This window comes from Phytophthora sojae (assembly GCF_000149755.1).
Source record: "Phytophthora sojae unplaced genomic scaffold PHYSOscaffold_10, whole genome shotgun sequence".
Classification (NCBI taxonomy): domain Eukaryota; phylum Oomycota; class Peronosporomycetes; order Peronosporales; family Peronosporaceae; genus Phytophthora; species Phytophthora sojae.
In genome coordinates this window covers 1,864,860-1,888,066 of record NW_009258124.1, presented here as the reverse complement: position 1 = coordinate 1,888,066, position 23,207 = coordinate 1,864,860, and the positions used below count along the sequence as shown (strand labels likewise).

The 23,207-nt window shown below is 53.5% G+C and overlaps 9 protein-coding genes across 9 annotated transcripts; 5 read left to right on the top strand and 4 right to left on the bottom strand.

The window, feature by feature from the left end:
* Positions 1-269: 269 nt before the first annotated feature.
* Positions 270-1,145, top strand: PHYSODRAFT_259852 (hypothetical protein; the record flags this gene model as incomplete). The annotated part of the gene is made up of 3 exons (XM_009537517.1): positions 270-461; positions 542-880; positions 921-1,145. 3 exons carry the CDS (start codon positions 270-272, stop codon positions 1,143-1,145), a joined length of 756 nt encoding a protein of 251 aa, XP_009535812.1.
* Positions 1,146-2,137: 992 nt separating this feature from the next.
* On the top strand, positions 2,138-3,505 carry PHYSODRAFT_525772 (hypothetical protein; the record flags this gene model as incomplete). Its single annotated transcript, XM_009537516.1, has 1 exon — positions 2,138-3,505. One exon carries the CDS (start codon positions 2,138-2,140, stop codon positions 3,503-3,505), a length of 1,368 nt encoding a protein of 455 aa, XP_009535811.1.
* A 1,030-nt stretch (positions 3,506-4,535) lies between these two features.
* On the bottom strand, positions 4,536-5,522 carry PHYSODRAFT_525738 (hypothetical protein; the record flags this gene model as incomplete). Its single annotated transcript, XM_009537515.1, has 2 exons — positions 4,536-4,820; positions 4,938-5,522. 2 exons carry the CDS (start codon positions 5,520-5,522, stop codon positions 4,536-4,538), a joined length of 870 nt encoding a protein of 289 aa, XP_009535810.1.
* Positions 5,523-7,052: 1,530 nt separating this feature from the next.
* On the top strand, positions 7,053-10,824 carry PHYSODRAFT_339546 (hypothetical protein; the record flags this gene model as incomplete). Its single annotated transcript, XM_009537514.1, has 5 exons — positions 7,053-7,112; positions 7,172-7,514; positions 7,552-8,126; positions 8,198-9,765; positions 9,795-10,824. 5 exons carry the CDS (start codon positions 7,053-7,055, stop codon positions 10,822-10,824), a joined length of 3,576 nt encoding a protein of 1,191 aa, XP_009535809.1.
* Positions 10,825-10,995: 171 nt separating this feature from the next.
* Positions 10,996-16,131, bottom strand: PHYSODRAFT_305911 (hypothetical protein; the record flags this gene model as incomplete). Its single annotated transcript, XM_009537513.1, has 1 exon — positions 10,996-16,131. The coding sequence occupies one exon, from the start codon at positions 16,129-16,131 to the stop codon at positions 10,996-10,998; it is 5,136 nt and encodes a 1,711-aa protein (XP_009535808.1).
* A 703-nt stretch (positions 16,132-16,834) lies between these two features.
* PHYSODRAFT_524184 (hypothetical protein) lies at positions 16,835-17,443 on the bottom strand (the record flags this gene model as incomplete). Its single annotated transcript, XM_009537512.1, has 3 exons — positions 16,835-17,100; positions 17,203-17,309; positions 17,382-17,443. 3 exons carry the CDS (start codon positions 17,441-17,443, stop codon positions 16,835-16,837), a joined length of 435 nt encoding a protein of 144 aa, XP_009535807.1.
* Positions 17,444-18,238: 795 nt separating this feature from the next.
* Positions 18,239-18,592, top strand: PHYSODRAFT_524505 (hypothetical protein; the record flags this gene model as incomplete). The annotated part of the gene is made up of 1 exon (XM_009537511.1): positions 18,239-18,592. The coding sequence occupies one exon, from the start codon at positions 18,239-18,241 to the stop codon at positions 18,590-18,592; it is 354 nt and encodes a 117-aa protein (XP_009535806.1).
* Positions 18,593-19,618: 1,026 nt separating this feature from the next.
* Positions 19,619-20,322, top strand: PHYSODRAFT_549811 (hypothetical protein; the record flags this gene model as incomplete). Its single annotated transcript, XM_009537510.1, has 3 exons — positions 19,619-19,680; positions 19,753-19,859; positions 19,962-20,322. 3 exons carry the CDS (start codon positions 19,619-19,621, stop codon positions 20,225-20,227), a joined length of 435 nt encoding a protein of 144 aa, XP_009535805.1. The 3' UTR covers positions 20,228-20,322.
* PHYSODRAFT_524437 (hypothetical protein) lies at positions 20,321-21,213 on the bottom strand (the record flags this gene model as incomplete). Its single annotated transcript, XM_009537509.1, has 2 exons — positions 20,321-20,895; positions 20,931-21,213. The coding sequence occupies 2 exons, from the start codon at positions 21,211-21,213 to the stop codon at positions 20,321-20,323; spliced, it is 858 nt and encodes a 285-aa protein (XP_009535804.1).
* Positions 21,214-23,207: the final 1,994 nt, after the last annotated feature.

Genomic DNA, 23,207 nt, shown 5'->3' with positions numbered 1-23,207 from the left:
GACACCGCTGGGGGGACGTTTAACACTCCGACTGGTGAGCCTGGTCTCAGTTGACAGCGGATGGCTCAACTTCGACCATCCGAGCAGCAATGGCATAAACAGCATTGTCTGCTCGCAACCGCAACGCCATACTATCGGTCTGCTTGTCAGCGGATGGCAGGGGACAGGTGCTGCTGGCACGAACTCACAAGCGGGGGGAGTTCAGACCGGACGGCTGACAAGTACAACACGTTCAAGGCGATGACGGCGTCGAAACGGGGCGTGACGGCATGCCGCAGGAGATCTGGGACGACATGGTCAAGAACGAGCGCAAGATCTTCTACATGTTCATGTTCCTGAACGGCTCCGTGCTGTGGGCCTACTACTCGTGTCTGAGCGCCCAAGACTTCTACGCGGTGCAATTCGCCGACTCCGGACTCGACTTCTCGTTCCTCACGACGCTGGTCACGTCGTGGCCCATGGTCATCGGCCAAGGTCTGCAGATGTTCTTCGGTCTGGACAAGAAGATGACCCGCCAGTTCCGCGTGCACGTCGGCTACAGCATCTTCATCTTGATGGCGATCTGATCATGGTCTTCAGCGCCATTAACTTCTCCAACCAGAAGACAGGAGCTGTCCTGGTGCTGGTGTGCTTCGCCTGCATTGGATTCAGTAACTCGCTCTCGGAGGCCACGTACTACACGTTCGCTGCGCTCTTCCCGATCCCCAAGTTCTCGCAGGCCGTGCAGATCGGCAATGGTACCGCTGGTATCTTCAACATCACGTTGGCCACAATTCTGCGGCTGGCTGTGGGCGGTGTCCACCAGACGAGTGACTCGACCAAGCTGTCGTTCTACCTCTTTTTCGGCATCCTGATCATCGTGCTGATTGCGGCACTCTTCGTGTACTACCGTTTGATGACCATTCCGTGCGTGCGTCAAGTTCTTGCTGGAGCACAATGCGGAGTCCTTTAAGGCCGAGAGCTTGACCACGCTTCCGATTAGCAAGACGTGCGGTAACCTGTGGCGCATCTTCTGCATCATTTGGGTCCCCGCGTTGGTGCAGTTCCTCGTCTTCTTCGTGTCATTGGCCGTGTACCCTGGATTCGGCTGTGCCGCAAACCGCAACTTGGAGCCCCCGTACGCGGCCGTGGTGTTGCAGTTTTAGTTTTTTGCAGCACCGCTGACCTAGTCGAGGCGGAATCTGTGTGACATTGGCGATCGGCAGCGCATTGCCGCCTCGTGAACTCGCACGTTCACGGTGAAGACCAGGAATTGTTGGTGTTCACGAGCGATACGCGCCTGCGCCTGGGTAAGCACCGACTTGATGCAATTGAAGTCAAAATTCAAGTTCAATTTGCGCCTTCTACGCAAGCAATTCATTCATGCATTCAAGGCCTGCGAAAAGTTATACACAATGATTCATGTCGGCCTCACTCCACCGTCGCTCATCTAACAGGCAAAGCAGTCTGAGCTATTTAAGCTTACATCCCACGTGAATGATCCAGCGATTCTTACAACTTGTTTGTTGATCAAGTCTTTCAATACGTTAAATGTAATGCAAGCAGATACAGCAAGTTTGCATATCATGGTTTTCTTCATTTTTCTTGTATCTTGGGGCCTTTTGTCGAATCCTAAACAAAGTCTACTTGCCTTCTGCTACACCCGGAACTTGAGTTTTACTGAAAGAGGTCTTTCACTTTCAGTTCATTCAACTTGAGTGCATACAAAAAGTGAAATACCCCCATAAACTAGTTAAATACACAAGATCGTTACAATGGTGCTTGTTCTGAATGGGTATTCTGCGTATTTTTGCAGCAACAATTAAGAGTTATAAACTATAGCAGGCTACTATTATATACAGACACAGTAAATTTACAGCTTGTAGAAACACATCGTGCCACATGCGTTCTTCTATTCAAGTAAGCAAGTTTGTGACTCAAGTGCAACCAAGTTCGAAAGGGGTAAGTAAGGCGTGCTGATCAGGATCTATTGGTAGTCGGGCCACTACCATGCGAAAGTCGTGCTTTCGTCTACGAGCACGAAGTCAACGACACCGGTCGTGAGGACCGCGTGGCGAAGCGCCCGGCTCCCAGTCCCCCATTCTACAATTTACCGCTCAACAACAACTACTACTATAGCCAAGGTCGATCACCCGCTATGCATTCGCCCACCAAGGCTGACAAGCTCATTTCACCGATCCAAGACGATGACAGCCTTGAGACCGGACACGACGGCATGCCCCAGGAAATCTGGGAGGACATGATCAAGAACGAGCGCAAGATCTTCTACATGTTCATGTTCCTCAACGCGTCCGTGCTGTGGGCGTACTACTCGTGTCTGAGTGCTCAAGACTTCTACACCGTGCAATTCGCCGACTCCGGACTCGACTTCTCGTTCCTCACGACGCTGTGCACGGCCTGGCCCATGGTCATCGGTCAGGCCCTGCAGATGTTCTTCGGCTTCGACAAGTCCATCACGCGCGACTTCCGCGTGCGCGTGGGCTACGGCATCTTCATGCTCATGGCGATTCTCATCATGGTTTTCAGCGCCATCGACTTTTCCAACGAGAAGACGGGAGCCATCCTCGTGCTGGTGTGCTTCTGCTGCATCGGCTTCGGCAATTCACTCACGGAGGCCACGTACTACACGTTCGCTGCGCTGTTCCCGATCCCCAAGTTCTCGCAGGCCGTGCAGATCGGCAACGGTACCGCTGGCATCATCAACGTCTCGCTGCTCACCATCCTGCGTCTGGCCGTGGGTGGCGTCAAGCAGACGGGTGACTCGACCAAGCTCTCGTTCTACCTCTTCTTCGGCCTCCTCATTGTCGTGCTCATCGTCGCGCTCTTCGTGTACCGCCATCTCAACAACTTGCCGTGCGTCAAGTTCCTGGTCGAGCGCAATGAAGAGTCGATGCGGGCCGAGAGCCTGGCCACGCTGCCCTTCGGCAAGACGTGCAGTAACCTGTGGCGCATCTTCCTCATCATCTGGGTGCCTGCGTTGGCGCAGTTCCTCGTCTTCTTCGTGTCGCTGTCGGTCTATCCGGGCTTCGGCTGTGCCGCTGCGCGTAACCTCAAGCCACCGTACTCGGACGTCACGCACTCGGTGACGTCCAACTGGTACTGCTCGCCCGGCATTGTCGGCTCGTACAACTACGGCGACTTCTTCGGTCGCGTGATGACGAGCGCTGCGGTGTACAAGCTGCTGACCAGTGAGTGGTGCCTCGGTCTCTCCATCATCCGTCTGGGGTTCATCCCGCTGCTGCTCATGGGCGTTGCCGGCACGTCGCTCTACTCCTTCGGCTTCGACGACATGGGAGCCATCGCCTACAACATCGTGCTCAACCTCATCATTGGCGTCACGAACGGATTCCTGTCGACGGTGACTATGGGCGTTGCCCCGCGCATGCTGAAGCCGGAGGACCGCGAGTCGGGCGGCGCTGTCATGGTGTTTTGCCTGTTCTTCGGCTTGTCGGCAGGTTCTACCATCGGTTTCTTCTTCAGCGACCAGGGATGGCTCGGTCTGTAAACAGCAACGCTAATGAAAAGAAAAAAATGTAGCTACGTGCATACACTATTATGTTTTTGAATACACCGAAGGAAGGTGAGTTTTGCGTTTGTATGGTTGGGCAAGTTATCACGCATAAAGTATGGGGTCCTAGTAACTGCCGATGACTTCCAAATTAGTATATACTATGGATCTGATGAAGCTGTTGATTAATTGGGTCTAAGCGATCACGTGTACTTGTAGATCAGTGCAGCTTCCGATCTGACATCACATCTTCGATTAGGAACACTATTATCATAGAACTACATGAAGAACTCGTCATTGCATGTAAGAAGTGCATTGCGAGCTTTACATGCTGGGGGTTGCACCCCCAGACCCCCGCAATAGAAAACTAAGTCCGAGTTGGGGCAACGGCTCCGTTCGCTGGAATGCTCGTCGCTGGGCACGCCTACGCAAATACCGCGCGGCCCTGCTTCGCGGGCACTTGAGCAGGTCTGGCTGGTAGGCACGAGCTTGAAGCGAGAGTCTGTCCAATCTTATTTTCTTAAATAAACTGTAGGAGACTGAGTCTGACGCTTCCGTATATAAGCTTGCTGACCGTGTTCCCTCCGCTCTAAATCAGGGTACATGTACGAACGTATGCGACGAGGCATTTAGTCACATCATCACAGCCCATAAACTGTAGCATTTTAGATAAAGCTGCACCCGTCGTCCTGTTGCTGAGCCAAATTAGCATTTCTCTGTTTGGAAAGTGCCCTCTAAATCGTGTACCTCCGATTTAATGACATATGGCCACTAAACTCTACATCTTTATGCAGTGAAATCTCAAATTCTATTCATGTCACAATTCTGGAAATGTCAGTAAACACAGAATTGTTTGGTCAAAAATAGCCCTGGGCGACTCAATCAGAATGTCAGCCCTAACCCGTTTCTTCTAAACTGATATCAGGTAAGTAAATGCGGGTATGGACCCTTGAAAAAGCCAATAAGCAAAAGTGAGTGCATCAATGCAAGGGGGGACTTCGTCACCAATGAAACGCCAACGCCAACTTCAACTTCTACTAGACTTTTGTGGCGCTGTTCGTGAAGGGATAGCTGGGAAGAAGAGCTCGGTTTTAAAGTGGCGACCGTGTTTCTTCGTGACAATCTTGGAGCCTGCTGCAGTGAGACTTGATCGAGGTGCGGGAGTTGGAGGTTTATTCTCCTGCTGAGCGACAACAACACCAGTGTACAAAGTCCCTGCTCCTCGGATAAGCGCGTCGATGATATTCTGATGTTGCTGCGACTCTGGATCAATCGCCCCCGTCATCCGTTCATCCCGTTCACGAGCCATTCTCTGAACCAACTTCGCTGACAACGCGCGTTGCTGGTAATAAGCTTCCCGCTTGCTGCTCTCAGCCCGCAGGATTGTCGCTGTCTGCTGCTTCTCTTGCTCGCGAAGGTTGCCCATAACGTCTGAGGCCTCCGTCAATAGAACGCGATGCTGGTCGTATTCCTGCCCCATCGACATCGAGTGCAGCGCTGCAACTGGCGACTCGATACGCAACACCCGCGTGGCGTCTGTTGACAGAAGACGATACGTCGGAGACGATCGAGGTGGTGACATTGAAGCAGTTGGGGCAGGTCGAGTGCAGCTTCGAGGTCGATGGATTCTCGCTGCCATTCGTGCCGTTCGTGGACTTTTACCCAGAGCTGCTGAGGTTGTAGCCTTGCTCGGAAATTGATGCTGAATCACGAGACTTGAGCGCATTTGAGCCCCTGTACTGCAGCGAGCCGTCATGAGCTCCGAAGGGGGAGCTGCCCGGACAGCGTAGCTGGTTGGACTCTGGACGCGCTGTTCCTCGTCGCCGTCGCCGCTCACGTTGTACGAAGACGGCAGGAACTGCACGCAGAACGCGCAGACGTCCAACGGCATAGTGCGCTGGCTGATGTCGAGGGCTTCGCGCTCGCGCGCAAGATCAGCGAGGAACCGGTCGAATCCTTCGCGGATCAATCGGCTTGTAGGTCCGTCGTCTTCCGTGCTGCGCTCCATCAGCATTCGTCGCGCACGCAGCAGCTCCTGTCATCATCGAGCAGTCCGTTAGATCGAAACCTTCATGGTAGATGGCTACGCTTGGTCGACTCACCCCCGCCGGCACATTGTCACGGAACCCAGAGGCGTAGAACTGCTGGCACAACGCACACCGGCGACTACCGAGGTGGTGAGTATGGTTCAAGGCAATATTGAATTGTTGCTATTCGTCTCGTCGTCACCTGCGTCCGCCGCTCGCCATGGGGTCTGGTATGATGAAAGCAAGCCCAGCGCGGCGCTAACTAGTCGGACTACGAATAATGAGGTCCTCGGCACTATAAATATACATGTGGCCATTTTCGTTTTGGTCAGCTGAAAAATCCTGGAATGAAGGCACTCCAACATCGTCTCTCCGTGACCTCAATGCCGTCAAAACGTCAGACCAAGCCGCAATTTATCGCTTCCAACATAACAAGGTGATCTTGGAAGGACTGCGATGAATATGGGGTGCTACTTAATTGCGAGTACACTTCACTGACTTCCGAGTAATTTCACATAAACCTTATTCGTGGCTTAGGAAAGGCGCCACGTCCGGCATTGCCACCCTGGATGAGACCGAAGGAAGACACAGCATGAATGTATCTGGGGAAGTAACGCATCGAACCACCACTTATGCGGATGTAAGGAAGCTAATTGAGAATTTAAGCGTTATCCAGCAGAAAACATCAGACAAGTTTCCCTAAAGGGCTAGTAGCACGTTATTTACGATCGTGAATGACATACCGACCTTCAACGTTCTTAGAGCGGAGTCAGTAGCTGGAAGCCAACGCAATGCACGAGTTCAAAAGAGGTATATGTACTCGAAAGTCCACTCTTTACTCGAAAGTCCGCGAAATGTACTCGAAAATAAGGACGACCCATGAATATTACGAAGGGGGGAGAAGGTTGCAGAGACATCACACTTCGGACTTCTATGCTTAGGGAGCTCGCTCTTTACGTACATTTTACTTGGGCGCCTACCGCGGACTCGTATCCTAGAGATCTAGCGATGCGACCGCCGTAGGCGGAGATGCAGCTGTGCGCGTCTCCGGGAGTAGGTAGCCGACTAAACCGCAACAAATTCAAATTTACGTACATTTTATGCCTATCATAGCATTCTAACGCGGAGCTGGATTTGTTTGTTTGTGTTTTGAGAACCCACCAACGCCTACACCATCCTTTTGAAGATCATAGCTGTCTATTTTAAAATAGACAGCTATGATCTGTTAAAACTTTAGTTAATAGTATCCCGAAAAACTATAAGCCACGGAACGACAGAGGGCTTGTTGCGTGGTGAACACCTACATCTTCTTGACAAGCCAAAAGCTGGTCGCAAATTGTCCGTCGATCCTTGTGTCTTCTTAACGCGATCTCACGAAAACTAAACCGCACTCTGAGTGTTGGTTGGTCTTCTTTTTGTTGCGGTGCAGGAATCTTTGTCAACTCGGTCATTCTGCAATCTCCTGCCACTGCATCACTCCATTCCTTGGGTGATCTCCGCAGTTTTTCGACTTGACCATGCCGACGATGACGGCGCACCATACCGACCGATCGAGACGTCTCGTGCGAAGGACGTGGGTGCGTCAACGGCGGCGTTCGACGCCGACGGCACCGACTCGAGCTTGTCCGATTCCAAGGAGAGCGAGCAAGACTCCTCCTCTTCTTTCAACTTCACGCAGCTTTACCGCTACGCCACGGGCTTCGACAAGTTTCTGCTAGCGGTCGGCATCCTCACGACGGGGGTAAACGGCGCCCTGTTCCCGTTCATGGCGATCGTTTTCGGCGACGTCATGACGGGGTTTGCGAGCGTGCCGATCGATATGGACACCGTGAACAAGGCGGCGCTGGACTTCGCCCTCATCGCAGTGGGTCTCTTCTTCACGGACTACTTGTCCTATGTGTCGTTCTACCACAGCGCGGAGCGACAGATGAAGGCCTTACGCAGCGAGGCGCTGAGGCGTATGCTGTACCTGGACATCGGTTGGTACGACCAGCACGACGCCCTTCAGCTTTCCAGCCGCTGGAGACACGGTCAAGATCAAGGACGGCATGGGGCAGAAGCTCGGCGACTCCATCCGGTACACGATCCAGTTCTACGTGGGTTTCGGCATTGGCTTTGCTCGCGGGTGGGACATCACGCTGGTCATGGCGTGCGTGATCCCGTTCACGTCCATGTCGCTGAGCTGGGTGATCACCACGATGCGTATCAAGGCTGAGTGGGCGCAGAAGGTGTATGCCGAGGCTGGCTCGGTGGCGGAGGAAACTCTGGGCTCCATCCGAACTGTGCCGTCTCTCAACGGCGAGAAGAAGGCCATCGCCAAGTTTGAGACCAAAGTTCTGCTGGCGGAGAAGGAGAACATTGCCATGCACAAGACGTCGTCCTTGGTGCTGTCCGGGTTCCTTGGTAGCACTTGGCTCATGCAGGCGATCGGCCTCTGGTACGGTGGTTGGAAGGCTTCGCAGGGGAACGCAACACCCGGCGACGTTTTTGCGGCCTTCTTTGGAGTGATGATGGGGGCAGGTTTGCTTGGACAGATCTCGCCAAACATTACTGCTGTCTCCAACGCTCTAGGAGCAGCTAAAGAGCTGTTCGTGATCCTGGACACGCCCAGCACTATCGACGCAGAGAAAATTGACGAAGGCTTCACCCCCGAGACCTGCAGAGGCAAGATCGAGGCTACTTCGCTTACCCGAGCCGTCCTGACGCACAGATCCTGCGCGACTACAACGTCACCATTGAGGCTGGCCAAACCGTGGCGTTTGCTGGGTTCAGCGGCGGCGGCAAAAGCACACTCGTCGCGCTTCTGGAGCGGTTCTACGATCCGAGCAGCGGCACCATCTACCTCGATGGCCGTGACGTGAAGACGCTCAATGTCAAGTGGCTGCGCTCGCAGATCGGTCTGGTCTCACAGGAGCCGGTGTTGTTCGCTACGACGATCTTCGAGAACATTGCCATGGGCGGCATCAACGTGACTCGGGAGGAGGCTGTTGCAGCGTGCAGGCTCTCGAACACGCACGACTTCATCATGTCTTTGCCGGACAACTACGACACGTTGGTCGGCAAGAAAGGCGTGTCTCTCTCGGGCGACCAGAAGCAGCGAATCGCCATCGCCCGTGCTATCGTCCGCAAGCCCAGCATTCTCGTCTTGGATGAAGCCACGAGTGCGCTCGACAACGAGAGTGAGAAACTCGTCCAGCAGGCCTTGAACGACTTGATGGCTTCGACGAACATGACGACGCTGGTGATCGCCCACCGCTTGAGCACGATTCGCAACGCAGACAAGATCGTGGTGCTGAAAGACGGACGCGTCGTGGAAAGTGGCTCACACGACGAGCTGCTGGAAGTCGTGGACGGCATCTACCGATCCATGTATTGCACTCAAGAACTGCGCTTGAATGAGGAGCGTCATGTCGGTACTGAAGCGACGAGCAGTTTTGTTCCCGTGTCACGCCGTACTAGTGTTGCATCGGCGAAGACGGATATCTCATCAATGCGCGCGGTTGAGACCAACGTCTTGGACAAGAAGCCATTCGGGTTGAAGGAGTTGGCGGAGATCAGCAGGCCTGAGCGCAACTACTATGTGGTGGGGATCATTGGTGCATGCTTCGGAGGCATCCTTACCCCAGCTTCGGCGCTCTTAGTCGCCGAGATGATGACGTCGATGACGGGCAAGTTCGGGCTGTACGAAGACTCGGGCGACCAGAAATATTTGGGCGAACTGTACGACAACGTGGAGCTCTACGGCATCTTGTACATCGTCGGCGCGGTGGCGGTTGTACTCTTCACCTTGCAAACGTACAGCTTCAAGTTGATCGGGGAGAAGGTCACCACTCGCCTGCGTCACGCGAACTTTGAGGGCCTCTGCCGACAGAACGTCGGGTTTTTCGACGACAAGAAGAACGCGACGGGGGCTTTGACTGCCGACCTAGCCACAAATGCCGTCAAAGTTGCGCTGCTGTCGGGTGATTCTCAGGCTCAGGTCTGGCAGGCGGTGTTCACAATGCTGGCTGCTCTCGTGATCTCCTTCGGCTTCGGCAGTTGGCTGCTCTCGCTCATCATGTTGGCGATTCTGCCGTTACTTGCGTTTGGAATTCTGGCACGTATGAAGGAAATGGAGGGTCGTTCTCTCATCTCGGACGACCTCGCTGTCCCTGGCGCCCACGTGTCGGGGGTTCTCGGGAATATTCGCACTGTCGCCGCGCTTGGCATCCAGCAAAAATCCGCTGCCGTGTTCGACGAACTGCTTGAGGAGCCCCTAGCAAGGAGGCGCAAGTCAACGGGTTGTCTCTCGGCTTCAGCTCCTTCATCTTCATGGCTGCCTACGCGCTCATCTTCTGGTTCGGCGCCAACGATGGCACGATTGACGTTTCCGAGATGATGCGGACGCTTATGGCCATCATGATGTCGATCCAGATCGCTGGAAGCGCGTCCAAGTTCTTCGGCGACGCGCCTAAAGCCTTCCAGGCCGGCTCAACCATTTTCGCTCTCCGCGACCACGTCACGCCGATCGACTCGTTCAGCTCCGACGGCGTCCGTCTGCCCAAGCTCGAAGGAAGACTCGACTTCAGGGACATTTCATTCCGGTACCCGACGCGACCCGAAGTGAGCGTGCTCAAGCACTACAATCTCTCCATTGAAGCGGGCGAGACCGTAGCGTTCTGTGGACCAAGCGGAGGCGGAAAGAGCACCATCATCTCGCTCATTGAGCGGTTCTACGACCCCGTGGATGGCGAGGTCATGCTGGACGGCTACAACATCAAGGACCTGAACTTGAGCTGGCTGCGCAGCCACATCGGCCTCGTCGGTCAGGAGCCCATGCTTTTCATCGGCACCATCGCCGAGAACATTGCGTACGGTCTAGCCGAGGAGCCAAGCCAGCAAGAGATCGAGGAGGCAGCCAAGATGGCCAACGCGCACGACTTCATCTCCAAGTTCCCGGATGGCTACGACACGCAGGTGGGCATGAAGGGCGAGCAGTTGTCTGGCGGTCAAACGCAGCGTATCGCCATCGCGCGCGCCATCCTGAAGAACCCCGACATCCTGCTACTGGACGAGGCCACGAGTGCGCTGGACTCGGAGAGCGAGAAGGTGGTGCAGGAGGCTCTGGACAAGGTGATGGCGTTGAAACGCCGTACGACCATCATCATCGCGCATCGGTTGTCGACGATCCGCAAGGCAGACAAGATCTGCGTCGTCAGCGGAGGCAGAATCGCAGAGCAGGGCACGCACCAAGAGTTGCTGGGACGCAATGGGATTTACGCGGGTCTGGTGTCCTCGGCGTCGTCGTAGATCTACTGTTTCGGGCAGAATAATATCGTTCACAGCTTTCAGTGACGCTTGCAACCTGGACAAATAAAACTTTTGCCACGATTGTCGCTTGTAAGCCTCAAGTTTCATTCTCTTCTCTTTTCATGCGTACATTTTGTCAAATAATTATAGGCGAGACTGTGCATGACTCACCTAGGACGACGTGGAGCTCGTCGATGCGCTGTTGCCACCTTCCACTCCATCCTCCGAGTCGGCCTCCGTTTCGCTGCTGCTGTCGAACAATACATCCCAGCCAAGGCCCCACGTAGCCAGCACGTCTTCGCGCGCTGTCTTGCGGAAGTGCCTCATCTTCGTACGCAGATACAATTGGATCTCTGATCGCAGCGCGTCGCAGGGCTCCACCATGGCCATCGTCAGCGGCTCGCGGGTGAACGGATCTCTCCCAGTGCTTCCGCCCTGCTGCGACGAGGCCAGCAGATGCCGAGCAATCACTGCGCGATCTACGATGTTGCCCGATGGCAGACGTACGGGATCCGTCATCAGGGTACTGAGCAGCGGATCCAGGTACTGGTCGGGGATATCTCCGAGACATGCTTCCATGGCCTCCTGCACGTGGATCATCTCATTGGCCTCGTGCATCGTGCGAACAAACTGCTGCACCCACGAGCCATCAAGGTAAAGGTAGCCCTCTTCCACGCCCTCCGAGTCTTCCTCGCCGTCCGAGCTACCGCTCTCGTCTTGCTTTCGATGTGGCCGCAAGAATCGGCAGCCGCCCACGAACTGCCTGAAGTCGAAGCGGCCGTCCTTGGCCAACGTCGCGATAAAGCGCTTGCCCAACCGCTTTTTCGCTGTAGTAGTATCAGTGACAGAGCTGCTGATCGCCTCAGACTGCTTCTCCAGCAGCGCCAGGGCCTCGTCCTCATCCAGTTCGTGGTTTGCTGCTTCGGCTATCATTCGCACTTCTTCTACATCATCATCGTCGTCATCATCCAGGCTCGATCCGAGGTAGCTTTCCGATTCAATGCGCGTGCACAAAGCGTTCAAACCCCAGCGCACGTGTGTGTCCAAGTCGCCCACGCGCTTCTCCATAATGTCGCCACTTGACCGCACGATTTTCCAGAACGACGACGGTGAACAAAAACTGGAGGAGGTCGAACCAGAAGACGGCAAGGCACTGTGGCCGGAGTAGCGCACCACAAGCACAATCAGGTGCGCCAAAAGCAGTTTGCCATCTTCCACCAGAGGTAACGAGAAGGCCCACTCTTTCTCTTCGTGCGCATTCGCAAGCGAGGCCACCAAGAAACTGAGAGTGCGTGCCGCTTGTTCCACAACAAGTGGTTGTAACAAAACGTGCCGCAGCGCTGTGGCAGGGGCCGACAAAGATCGGGAACGGGCGCTGCCTTCACCGCTCACAATTGCAGCGAACCATGATGTCAACTCCAATGCCTCCAGGAGCAGACGCATCGTCAGCCGTAGCTGCTTTGCATTGATCGCTACATACCCATCCAGCATGTCACGTCGAAACGGCAGCACCACCACACTTCCGTCCAGCGAGTCCTCAATGAGATCGTGTATCTGTCGGAGCGTCGCAATTTTGTTGTGAGCCTCATCGAAAAGCTTGGCGATATCGCTCCACAAACCGCTCACAAGCCCCGTTAACTGCTGAGTACTGTCATCGTTCGCCTCCGCAGATAGTGAAGCCTGCGGGACCTCAATGGCATCCCATGTGTTAAGCATTTGTAGGATACTTTGACGCTGACTCGGGAGCTGCCACAGATAACGCAGCAGCATCGTTACCGATACTCGCGTCGGCAGGAATCCCCACAACATGTGATCTCCACTTGACACAGCGCTGGTGAAGGCCAGGCCGTTGTTACTGACGTTGTATCGATCCATATCGGAATGAAATTGCAGTAGACCGGGTATCAAGTAACGCGACAGCAACGAATGCCGCCTAAATAATGCCTCCATTCTCCGATGCCCAGGGCGGTACTGGATTTGCTGGCCCTTCGAAACGAAAGTCAGTAGAGTCGTCAGTGAGCGCAGCGCCTCCACTCGGAGGTGAGGATTCTTCGTGAACTTCGGAGCCACCACTATTTGTACAAGCATTATCAGCAGCGGCTCCACAACTTCTTCGACTTCATCAAGTGCTTCGCTCTCAGCACTATTTCCCTTCATTCTCTTCAGCTCGGCAACGAGCTCCCGATACTCCAGTTTTTCGAGACCCAACAGGTAAACGACGTCGCACAGGTCGAAGAAAAAATGCTCGGGGAATGCGCTAAACGTCGAAGAGAAGTGTGATAAGGGTTCAGCAAACGGATCCTGAGGCACAGTCCCTGCCACGGAATCTGGATGAGCTGTAGACGCTGAGTGGAATAGCCAGCGACACGACCGCGCGTAGAATACCAGCCACTCCGCTACGTTGACACTTTCCAGCAAGTGTAACTCCATCTTCACACATTTCACACGGATATCCTCAAGCCGAGCTTTGCTAGCTTTGTAGTGCACAGACGGCTTCATCGATCGCCGCTGCGAGCCATCCTGCCGCCGTCGTCCTCTTCTCTCTCGCTGACTCTCCATCTCATACTGCTCTTCATCACAGGCGCAGAATGCCTGCAGCTCCTGGACCTCTTTCAACATACTCAGCCAACGCGACATAGTAGCGAGAGGGCCGAAGTGAAGATACTTCAGTGTAATATAGAACATCTCCGTATCGCGTCGGAAACGAACACGCGGGATCAGCGCCGGCGGATGCAATAGTCGCTGAAAGTGCAGCTTTCGTACAACGTCACCCCACGGAATTTGGAGCTGACGCCGCCATGGGTCCGTCACCACAAAGTACACGTGTCCAGGAGCGTGCATTCCGTTCGGATTGCCGTTGCTGAGCTTCTCCTCGTGCGTCAAGCACGTGGCACACACGAATCTAGCGTCCATACAGTTTGCACATTTGTAAAATGCATGGTCAAGCTGACCAATTGCACCCAGTGTGTCTCCACAATCAGCACAGTGGATGCTTGAAGCATCAAACCCTCCATCCACACATTCGCTCAACACGCTTGCATCGTCCTTCTGTTTGCTGCTTGTAAGCCATTCCACAGGCAACGGTTGGAAGTGCTTCAGAGCGAAAACTGGGATCGGCGACTCGATGCGAATAAATACATGATCCGGGTAATGCACCATGGCCTCCGACTCAGACTCGGACGATGAATCGGTAGCAGCCTGGTGCGAGCGGAAGTCTTCAAAGCAGCTACTGCATAAATCCATATCCGCGCAGAAGGCGCATTTATACCGGACATGGTGGATATTGGCGAACTCGCACCGATCACACACTACTCCCTCGTGGCAGGATAGCCGCGGGTAATAGTAGGTGGACTCCACCTCGTTGTCTTCTTTATCGTGCCTGTCTTGGTCCCTCCGTATTCGACGCACATTGTACTCGGCTATACATCTCTCGTCACTTGACTGGATCTCCGACATTTCAGAACCGGCGGCGGTCTCGCTGGCACGCGTATCTTGCGTGCTGCGCGAGTAGTGAAGCGGAACCTCGGGAAAATCCTTGCTGGCGTAGACCCGAACAGGCTCCACACTTTGATGATAGTGGGCATCGATAACGCTTGAATCATGCTGGGCTCTGTCTAGCAGAGGCAAGGTGTAAGCGAGCAGCATCGTGGTAACATTCACCAAAAATCCATCTAGTCGCTCGTGGGCATCATAGTTCAAGCGCCTTCGTGGGTCCGCCGTCATTAATGTGAGTGCAAGCCAGCACAGAGTGGCGTCCACCACCACTGGGTGCTGGTCGTTAGATAGTAGTGTCCTCATGAGAGTTTGCAACGTTGTTCGGTACTCTGCGTAGCCATTTGTCCACTGCGCACGCAGACAGTCAGCAACTGCAGAACCGTGATTCGCAGCCCTCACAGCCGTGTCAATTTCGCGTGTATCCTCGAGCATAGTAGAAGCACGCAGAAACGGCCCAAGTAGCGTGCTCAACGACATGGTCCACGTCCTCATAAACAGCGGGAACCACGCAACTGCTGGCCTTGCCGTCGACGAAGGCATTGACGCTGGCGGAGACATCACCAGTGCAAGCGCCGCCGCTTTGTCCGACGCCACCAATTTGTGAAATAACTGCGCAAACTCCGCAGCCGCCTGGAAGTTATGCGGATACAGCTCCAGCACCCGCCGTCGCAATTCCTGTGCAATCTGGCGTACCACCACCGCGCCCGACTTGTGCTTCAGCTGAGGCACGATCAGTCTAAAAAATCGGTCTGTTGTGAGTCTGGTCATATCTGCCAGTGGGTTGCTCCGTCTAGTTCCTGCCGCGTTGGGAATCCTCGTAAAGCACTCACGACACAGGTTGAAGTTGCACGCCGCGCAGCGATAGACACACACCGCGCGCGCAGCATCACTACCCGTTGTCTGCGTCACACGTTCACACACCGAGCACCTCCACTGCTTCGCTCCGAGGAACGCGCGCAGCGGCAGCGACGGCAGCAGCGCGTGTTCGTGGAAGCTGTGCTTGGTCCCAACGCCCGTCGGTTGCAGCAGCACGTTCACCACCGCCACACCCAACAACTTGGACGGCTTCTGGGCCGAGTCCACGACCGTCTTCTGACTCACAGGCGCCCACGTCTGCAGCAACTCGGCGGCAGCGAAGGCCACGCCGGCGTCCACACTGGCAAGAGCGTCCACAAAGGACTCTGCGTCCACATTCCGACCCTCGTCGTCCTCCTGTCCTTGAGCTCTGGACACTCTATCCATCGCCTGCATAATCAGATACAGAGCCTGCACGAAGAAGCCCGCCGCATTGTCCTTCCAAGTGTCCCCCGGGAGGTCCTCAAAGGCCTCACTAGAGGCCAATACCCCGCTGTCCTTCGATCTCTGCTCCTGCTCGAGCGTCTTCTCCTGACTACGCGCCGCCAGCGGCCACAGCCTGCTGCTTGAGCTCTTCTCCGTGTCCTCTGCCCGGTCGTTCGCCGTCTCCGCGCGCTCCTGCCGCTGCACGCGCGCGATGCTTTGGCGCTGGACCTCGCGCCACCACTCGGCGGCGTCTACAGCCACCGACTCGCCCGCTGCGAACCGCAGCGACGGGGACAGAGTGTGTACGTCCAGCAGCTGCGCCACCAGCCGCGTCAGCGCGTCCAGAACCTGCAGGTAAGCGGCGGAGGCCTGTGCGTCGTCTGCGCGGCGAAAGGGCGGCCTCTGGAGCGCTGGAGCGCGCGGAGGACGAGGATCTGCGACCTGCGCGTCGGCTGGAGAGTGAGGAGCCGCCTGCGCGTCGTCTGAAGCGCCTTGCGGCCGCGCGGACGCGTCGCGAGCGCACAGGAACATGGCGAGATCTCTTCACGCTTCTCGAGCGCTGCGCTTCAAATGAGGCGGACTTGGAGTTTGTATGCAGCAGGTTTGATGTAGCGCACCTCAACGATGGAATAGGGTACACTGTACCCTTGTGGTGGAGAGACGACCACCGAAAAGCAACTTTACGGACTACTTCTCTGGCCCACTCAAGAAACAACATTCCGCATTAAACCTCAATTTGATGTGGACCACATGTCTCATATGATTGAGTATAATCAACTGTTTCAGCTTACTATTGGCCAAAATAAATGGGTCCGCGCATGTCGAGATAATCGCGTAGAAAAACCTCAAAACTGTACAGGCGCTACAACATCGACAACCGAACATATAAGGGTAAAGCAGTCACTCGCGATTACGGTGATATTTTATTTTCTAATATCGCTAATTTTTGACGGCACCTCGCTAAAAAACCTAATGTTGCCTAAAACGGACTTCAGATAAAAGGCTGTTTCTCTTTTCTTTCTGCTGCTAGATTTTTTTAAATCATAGGAGCAAATGCGCAGCTTTCGGTTGAGGTATTGCGAGTCGCCAAACGATTTTTTTGTAAATAGTTATGTCCAGAAAACCGAAGTGTTGTTTCTTATGTGGGCCAGAGAAGTACATGTACTACGAACATGTATGTACTACGAACATGTATGTTAAAAGTCTCTCCTCCTACACCACCCTTATCTGAATTTTACGCGGTAGTTCTGAGTTGAGAGGGCGTCCCTGCTGCGAGCTTCTCCACCTCGTTGGCGGCTTCTTGGATGCGATACACGAGCGACCGCAGCTCTTCCACAGAGCAGGAGAAGGACACCGTCTGGAACCCCGAGCTGCCAGCGCTAGGAGACTGCAACTTCAGTTGCACAAAGTACAGCGGCTCGTGGGCGCTCCCCGCGCTGCTGGAGCGCAGCACGTAGTCCAGTCGCCACGACACAGCCACTACATGAGCGAAGTCGAAGCCTGCTCCGGTGCAGAAGTAAAGTAGACAAGGCCAACAGAGCAGGAAGGTTAGACGCCCAGCACATCACTGAAAGTTCATAACCGGATCCAAGTGCAGCTTACTGGTATTCTCCAGCACGCACTCCACACTCGGCACAGCGGTGGCCAGCACTGGCAGCAGCTTCGTCTGCAGTTCTTCGTCCTCCACTCCAAGAGCGAAGAGCTGCAGTCTGTTGGGCAACATAGCTCAGTATAAAATTAAAGAGTCTTGACGATATCTGCGTTGCTCTTGGAGCTCGTACCGCTGCTCCACCGGCGTTCGATTTCCTCCGTCTCTTGCACAAGTCGCCACGATAGCACACATGGCTGCGAAAGCTTCGTTGTCGACTGGAAGCTGCTGCTCGGTGGCGTTCGGACTGTTGGAGGAGTAGACGAGGTCTCCAGTCATTTCAGAGACCGCGGCGGTCGCAAGGGACTGCAGATCTGCGATTGGAAGCGATGAGAGCAGGTCGAGCGCGTGACGAGGCACCACACGCGCATCGCCGTCCAGGACGGCCGCAGCATCTCTCGCGAAGCCTCCGGCCATGACTATGATTTGGTATTTGACACGCGATCTAGGAATGCAAGATTTAGTTTTTGACATGGATTTCCAAATGCGATATTATCAGATGTGGGAATTTCAGATATTTCAGAAAGTCATTTCTTATGGCGCATTTTGCCATAAAAAATGACTTTCTGAAATTCAGGTTGAAGCGGTTAGAACATAACGTTACTTAACGAACAGATTCAATAAGTTCTCACTTTTTGGATGAAGACGATACATTAGAGAAAGCCCCAGAGTAAATATATATATATATATATATATATGGTGTCACTTCTTCCAGCAAGCGGTTTGTCATCTACATACTCATCCAGGATTCACGTTTCATGATGTAGGAACAAACAACCAGAAAAAGCTTCCATGAACGCGTTGCGAAATACAATCCCAACACCATTTATCAATTAGGCTCAGTCTACAGCGATATCAGGACTCTATAGTTTACACAAAAGTAAATAGAGGACCTCTGAACATCATCAGAAAATCAAAATACTCCGCAGTAGCTACTTGAAAAATGCAGAGTTAGTTAAGGAGTGAAATAGATCAAAGGACGCTAGAACCATGAGCGTCAGCAGGGTCATCGGCGGCGGCGCGCGCTCGGCCGACGATAAGGTCATCCAGCACAACGGCCAGGGCGCCGTCTTCATCGAGGGCTTTTACGCCCAGGACTTCGGCAAGCTCTACCGCTCCTGCGGCACGTGCGGCGGCAAGGACCGCAAGGTCTCGCTCAAGAACGTGCTGGCCGTCAACGGCAAGGTCAGCCTCGTCACCGTCAACAAGAACTGGGGCGACCAGGCCACGCTCGACAACATCAAGATCAAGGGCAAGAAGGTCGACGTCTGCGCGTGGTCGCAGGGCTCCAGGTCGGGCGAGCCCAAGAAGCTGGGCGCCGGGCCCTCGGGATCGCTCTGCTAGTACTCCACCAGCTCCGTCTCCTTCGCCTAGGTCCAGCGGCGTCTGGCATCCACGAAGGCTTGCGAAGATGTATTGAGTTTTGTGTTTTGTCATTTAAAGTTTCACTTCAATAGAATGTCAATAGATGTTTTTCAAACCATTATATGGCTGTATACTAGCGTCTTTTGGTTCATGTTGTGACTTGGTTGGTCTGTACTAGCTGTTTTGATTGCCTACTTTGTTGAAGACCTTGCCTGGTCATATTTCTGTCTGCGGGTTGTGTGTGGAATGGATCATCAAATTTACGAACTACCCGCTGCGAGGGCGTGGGCTGCGTGCAAAATACGTTTTCAACAACTGAGACAGCGTCGTGCTCAGATGTATCATGATTGCCCGATGGTAAGTCCGTCTCTAAGTTTTATTGGAATTTACTTTTCGCAACGCGTTCATGGAAGCTTTTTCTGGTTGTTTGTTCCTACATCATGAAACGTGAATCCTGGATGAGTATGTAGATGACAAACCGCTTGCTGGAAGAAGTGACACCATATATATATATATATATATATATTTACTCTGGGGCTTTCTCTAATGTATCGTCTTCATCCAAAAAGTGAGAACTTATTGAATCTGTTCGTTAAGTAACGTTATGTTCTAACCGCTTCAACCTGAATTTCAGAAAGTCATTTTTTATGGCAAAATGCGCCATAAGAAATGACTTTCTGAAATATCTGAAATTCCCACATCTGATAATATCGCATTTGGAAATCCATGTCAAAAACTAAATCTTGCATTCCTAGATCGCGTGTCAAATACCAAATCATAGTCATGGCCGGAGGCTTCGCGAGAGATGCTGCGGCCGTCCTGGACGGCGATGCGCGTGTGGTGCCTCGTCACGCGCTCGACCTGCTCTCATCGCTTCCAATCGCAGATCTGCAGTCCCTTGCGACCGCCGCGGTCTCTGAAATGACTGGAGACCTCGTCTACTCCTCCAACAGTCCGAACGCCACCGAGCAGCAGCTTCCAGTCGACAACGAAGCTTTCGCAGCCATGTGTGCTATCGTGGCGACTTGTGCAAGAGACGGAGGAAATCGAACGCCGGTGGAGCAGCGGTACGAGCTCCAAGAGCAACGCAGATATCGTCAAGACTCTTTAATTTTATACTGAGCTATGTTGCCCAACAGACTGCAGCTCTTCGCTCTTGGAGTGGAGGACGAAGAACTGCAGACGAAGCTGCTGCCAGTGCTGGCCACCGCTGTGCCGAGTGTGGAGTGCGTGCTGGAGAATACCAGTAAGCTGCACTTGGATCCGGTTATGAACTTTCAGTGATGTGCTGGGCGTCTAACCTTCCTGCTCTGTTGGCCTTGTCTACTTTACTTCTGCACCGGAGCAGGCTTCGACTTCGCTCATGTAGTGGCTGTGTCGTGGCGACTGGACTACGTGCTGCGCTCCAGCAGCGCGGGGAGCGCCCACGAGCCGCTGTACTTTGTGCAACTGAAGTTGCAGTCTCCTAGCGCTGGCAGCTCGGGGTTCCAGACGGTGTCCTTCTCCTGCTCTGTGGAAGAGCTGCGGTCGCTCGTGTATCGCATCCAAGAAGCCGCCAACGAGGTGGAGAAGCTCGCAGCAGGGACGCCCTCTCAACTCAGAACTACCGCGTGATCCAACGAACAGAACAACAGAGGTGAAGCTAATATATTGTTGTGTCAAAGGGGGAGCCTAAGAAGAGAGTGACTAGGCTGCTTTGACATTGGATCAGTAGCGGTCGTTGTTGCTCTGGCTGACGACGACGTGGCCCTTCTCGAGCAGCTGAATGTCCTTCTCGAGCTGCGTCAGCTCCTTCTCGAAGGTCTCTTTTCGCCGCACCTTGCCAAGGGTGTCGAAAACGACGTTATGGCAGAGCTTCTGGTACTTGGCGTTCACGTGGTCCCACTTGGACTTGAGCGCGTCCACCAGCGCCAGTCGCTCGCTCTCGTCCATGGCCTCCACGCGATCGCGACTGTCCTCCTCCATCAGGTTGTGGTTCTGCCGCACGAACTCCTCGATCATGGAGTTTTCGCGCTCGATCTCGTCCTTCACCTGGCTCAAGTACCGCGGCACCTGGCCGTAGTCCTCCTTCGTCATGTACTGAGGAGGCTCGTTCTTCACGCGCGCGCGGTTGCCGGGTACAGCGAGGATGGTCTCGACAGCGTTGGCCGTGATGAAGTTCTTGGCCGACTTGAGCCCCATGATAGGCTTGTCGTCCCTCTTCACTACGGGAGCTCTTGTCGCCCCGGGGTAATTGAACTTGCCCGCTGGAGACCAAGCAACGAAAGACAGCGGGTTAATAACTCGAGGCGTTTTTGAGGCAGTAAAGCTCGCTTACGTTTCTTGGAGACGACGGCGGTGGCGCTGCGTTCGCCCTTGCGGATGAACGACTTGGGGTCGGGCTTGGCCGGTAGACGCCCGAAGCCGCGAGCGCTTGCAGGCTTCTCGATCCGTTGTGCCGTGCCGAGGTTCGCGCCATCGAGCTTGGTCTTGCCGCGCACACCGAAGGTGCTCCCTGTCGGCTGCACATGAGGGTCGAACTTGGAACGATAGCGCTCGGGCTTCACAGGCTCCACGTGCACCTTGGGGATCAAGTTGTAGATGCACTCGTCACGCTGCATGGCTGTGGATCGTGGTCGTGTCCTCCGGTTGGTAAGAGAGAGAGGTGGGCGATGTCTTGGCTGGGTGACAGCTCTAAAGGGGAATGGCGCGCTGGGCGGGGCTGCAATCGTTTCGCTTTGCTCACACAGTCTCATGGCTATCTTCGGCGGATGTGTATTTGAAGACCTCAACGCTTTGGAGAGACGCAAAGAGATGCATTGATCGCACAGCGTAAGTGATGCTCGGTGCGCTGCGATGAGTGTCTGGATGGGTTCACCCTAATTAGTCGTGCCTTGACTATTTACCGTGTACGACCTGAAGAGTGATTCACCCTGTTTTCAATTTCAGTTTTCTGAAAAACTATTCCAATCTACCAAAAACTAACGTGTTCGACTTGCATCCAATCCAGTTGTTTTAGGCCAAATGCAGCCGGATTTGCTTCATCCTGGATGAATCATCCAGCTCGTTTGCGACCTGAAACACCCAAAAAGCGATCCAGCTCGATAAGCTCAAAAGAGCTGGATTTGAAATTCAGGTCTAGGCAAAATTTTCTGGATAAGCCTGCCTTTTCTACGCGCCTCCCAAACCAGCGCCTCCCAAACCAACAATTTGTCCGATACCAGTCCCTTTTGAATCGAGCTCGAATAGTGTGTACAAGTCGAACACGGCCTAAATGTACTACGCAATTCGTCTTGCCGAGCTCTACACATTTACGGTCTCTTTTCTCGATTTTAGGTGAAAATGAAAATCTTTTTCAAAACCGGTGGAATGATTATCAAAGGTGCACGACTATTTAGGTCACACGACTAATTAGGGTGAACGGTGTACCGGCCAACGTCTGGAGCTCATGACGTGCAAACAATTCAAGACCTACTGTGCTTGACAGACTCACGGAGGTTTATTTACTTACTGTAAAACCTCTAATTGTGCCCCTGGGGTACTAAGTTAGTACCCCACCCACGCAAGGGAGGTGGGGCACTATTTGAGGGTGGGGTACTAGCAAAAAGCCAAGTGCCCAGCTATTGTGCTTTGCAATGATTTTGGCAATATGAGGCGAGATTTGCTGTATTTATAGCGACCACCTGCTAGATTTACGATAAATCGAGGTGCATAAATGGGTGGAGGCATAGAATTACGCGAAAAGCGCCACAATTGCACTTTTGAAAGTGCAATTCTGGCTGTGCAGCTGCAATTCTGTCGGTTTTTATCCACAAGCACCTACACACACGGCAATTATGCATAAGAGGGTGGATGTGCTGGGGATCATGGACGGTGGTGTACTGGGCCAATGCATGGCTGCTGACAGGCCCTCCCAAGTCGATATATATATCAAGAGGTGGATTTATGCATAATTTTAGCAGGTCGTGTATCTTCTTTCACACATATTTAGGAGCAGGCTTTGCCATATTTAGCGTCTAAAATCAGAAAAAACAATTTATAATGTTGTTTTTGGAATTTTAAAACATTCCTTCTAAAATCAGCTTTCATCCTTGTTTTACATCCTAATAACTAAATTTAATTTTAATTAACTTTAAAAAGTTACATGCAGCTGTGCGGTATATGAGTGAGAGCAACGACGGTAACTATAATAATTGAAAAATGTGGCATCCCAACAGATAACGCAAACAGCACCCTTCTTATGTTAGACCGGCAACAAGAAACTTCACGCTGCCAATAATTCCAATACTAAGGTTGGAGGGGTACTGTACTAAGTTTTTAGTGGATAGTGGGTTACTATTTGAGGGTGGGGTACTAATTGAGGGTGGGGCACAATTAGAGGTTTTACAGTACTTCAAATTGGTGTGGCCTAGCTTAGCTCGGGCTAGGATAGTTCTTAGCTACTGGTATGGCTTGTGCGTGCGAATACGTCCAGCATACTCGTTATTCGTGTCATCGCCGCCCACTCTGGTGAAGTCAGCGTCCTCATCGACAGCATATTCCTCCGGAACGACGTCCACCACAACTGCCGTGTGCGGAGGCTCAACATCTACCACCACTGCAGCCGAAGTAGTTG